We start from the raw sequence: 2,026 nt of genomic DNA on the forward strand, positions 1-2,026 counted from the left end.
TTAACAATTAGCTCACAGAATAGATACTGAACACACATAATAATTATATAATAGCAAAAATAATTACACGATATATCCCGGATATTACATGCTGCCTCAATGTTATCTGTAACATGGTTAGCATGCTGATTTTTAAGCAACCTAAGGAGTTCTCCTATTTGTGGCTTAATATTTTTATCGAAATCCTCTAGTAATTCCTTAATGCTCATCCTAAGATTTTATTAAGGTATTGTATGATTTCATTGAACTTGCAGTCAATAACTTCATTATCACACTTAGTGTTTCTAAGTTGTGACAACTAAACTTCTAATTTTTCAATATTAGCATTCTGTTTTACAAAGAGCTTTTTTATGTCTCTCAGAATTTCTATTTCCACATTACTCCCCCCTCTCAAAGAAGTAGAATATCTGTTGAAGATTCTAGGTGATTTTGAAAATTTTTCACTGGGATCTTTACTTAGTCCGAAGTAGGACAATGAGTTGTAGATTCCTAGTAAACATCTTCCTGTAATCTGGTTAAGATTATTCGTTGAGAACATAATAGTGTTAAGGCTATTACTTCCTACAACACCACTGAAGACGTACTTCCTTGATTCAAGGTCTATTCCTTCATTTAATTTCTTAAACTCTAGAATTTTTCCTTTTTTATAAATATGCGGGTGCCTATTAGTATTTAGAACGACTATAGATGATCCAGTTTCTAACATAAGTCATCAACTCTTTGGGACATGCTATGAAGTAATTCTTTATTAGAGGTATTAGAGGATTCACCAACCTTTAAGGTTCTTCCTCTAAAACTCATTCTAGGTTTTTGTCCTAGAATTGGCTTATTCTTTGCAATATCAATTGCCCAAGAATTATCTAAAGGACTGATATCTGAAAATTACTTTTCTTCTACATATCCTATTTCTGAGAATACATCGTCCAATTCGATATATTCATTTTTCTTATAGTCAATGCTATGATGACTATTGGTTAAAGCATAAGCAACAACATAAGTTAAGCTAAATACTTTATCACCTGCATTCATCAGATTATGTCTCTCAAAGTCATGCACGAAAGATAATATCTGATCAAGATTTTTAGTTTCTAAACTAAAACCAAATTTAGGATAGACAGTAAACATGAATTTTTGGTATGCTAAATTACCTCTAACAGCACCTAAAATACAATCTCTTCGATCATCGATTCTATTATCTATTAAAGCCATTTTAATAGGAGAATATATTCCTTCTTGAAATTCTACTTTAAGCAAAAATTTTATAGCACCTAAGTGAACTACACTGATAGTAGATCTTATCTTAGAGTCTATTTTCAACAAATTTTTGCTTATCTTTTCCTTAGTGATTAAAGGCAGATAAACTAAACCTGTAGTATCTTTTATATCTACATGCATTTCTTTGGTAGAGATATAATAAAAGATATTGTTTTTCCTTTTAAAACAATTTAACATAGGAATGTTAAATATTTTTTCTTTTCTTAAATTGAGTCTGCTTCTTTTGATTTTAGAAAGAATTTCTTGCTTTATCAAAAAGCTTGCTTGAAAATCTTTTTCATTTTCTGAAAACTCGATTTCCAAATTGTTTTCATCTTGAGTTTCCTCAGGATATTTTTCTGTTAACAAACTCATTTACGGATTCTTAATAAGATCATAACTGAGAATTCTTTTAAGAGAAGATATCTCTATTTCTATTTGCATAGAATATCTATTATAGAATTGAACTTGTTCAGTTTTAAATTCTTCTAGATCCCAGATAAGAGATCTAATGTTTCTATTATCTTTTTCACTGACAATCTTTCTAGAAACCTGTAAAAGGTGTTCTATGTATTGATAGTTATTCATGGAAATCATGGCACTACCTAATATGTTTACTAACCACGGATGATTATTGCTACTCATAAAATGAGAAGATTTAAAAAGATTTAACACTTATTAAAAATACAGAGTTCTAAGCATTTGTATTTGCAGTAAGGTTCAATAATATAATACCTAATTTTGAAATACCTGACTCTTTGTAAGATATGAT

The 2,026-nt window shown here is 29.4% G+C and overlaps 1 protein-coding gene across 1 annotated transcript; it reads right to left on the reverse strand.

Moving 5' to 3' along the window:
• Nucleotides 1–882: 882 nt before the first annotated feature.
• Nucleotides 883–1,209, reverse strand: LOC141674432 (uncharacterized). Its single transcript, XM_074481139.1, has one exon. It carries the CDS (start codon nt 1,207–1,209, stop codon nt 883–885), a length of 327 nt encoding a protein of 108 aa, XP_074337240.1.
• Between the last annotated feature and the right edge of the window lie 817 nt (nt 1,210–2,026).

This window comes from Apium graveolens, chromosome 7 (assembly GCF_009905375.1).
Source record: "Apium graveolens cultivar Ventura chromosome 7, ASM990537v1, whole genome shotgun sequence".
In the NCBI taxonomy this organism is placed as follows: Eukaryota; Viridiplantae; Streptophyta; class Magnoliopsida; order Apiales; family Apiaceae; genus Apium; species Apium graveolens.

Excerpts from the sequence above, each read along its gene's own strand:
- LOC141674432 (XM_074481139.1), bottom strand. The coding sequence starts at position 1,209 with ATGGCTTTAATAGATAATAGAATCGATGATCGAAGAGATTGTATTTTA.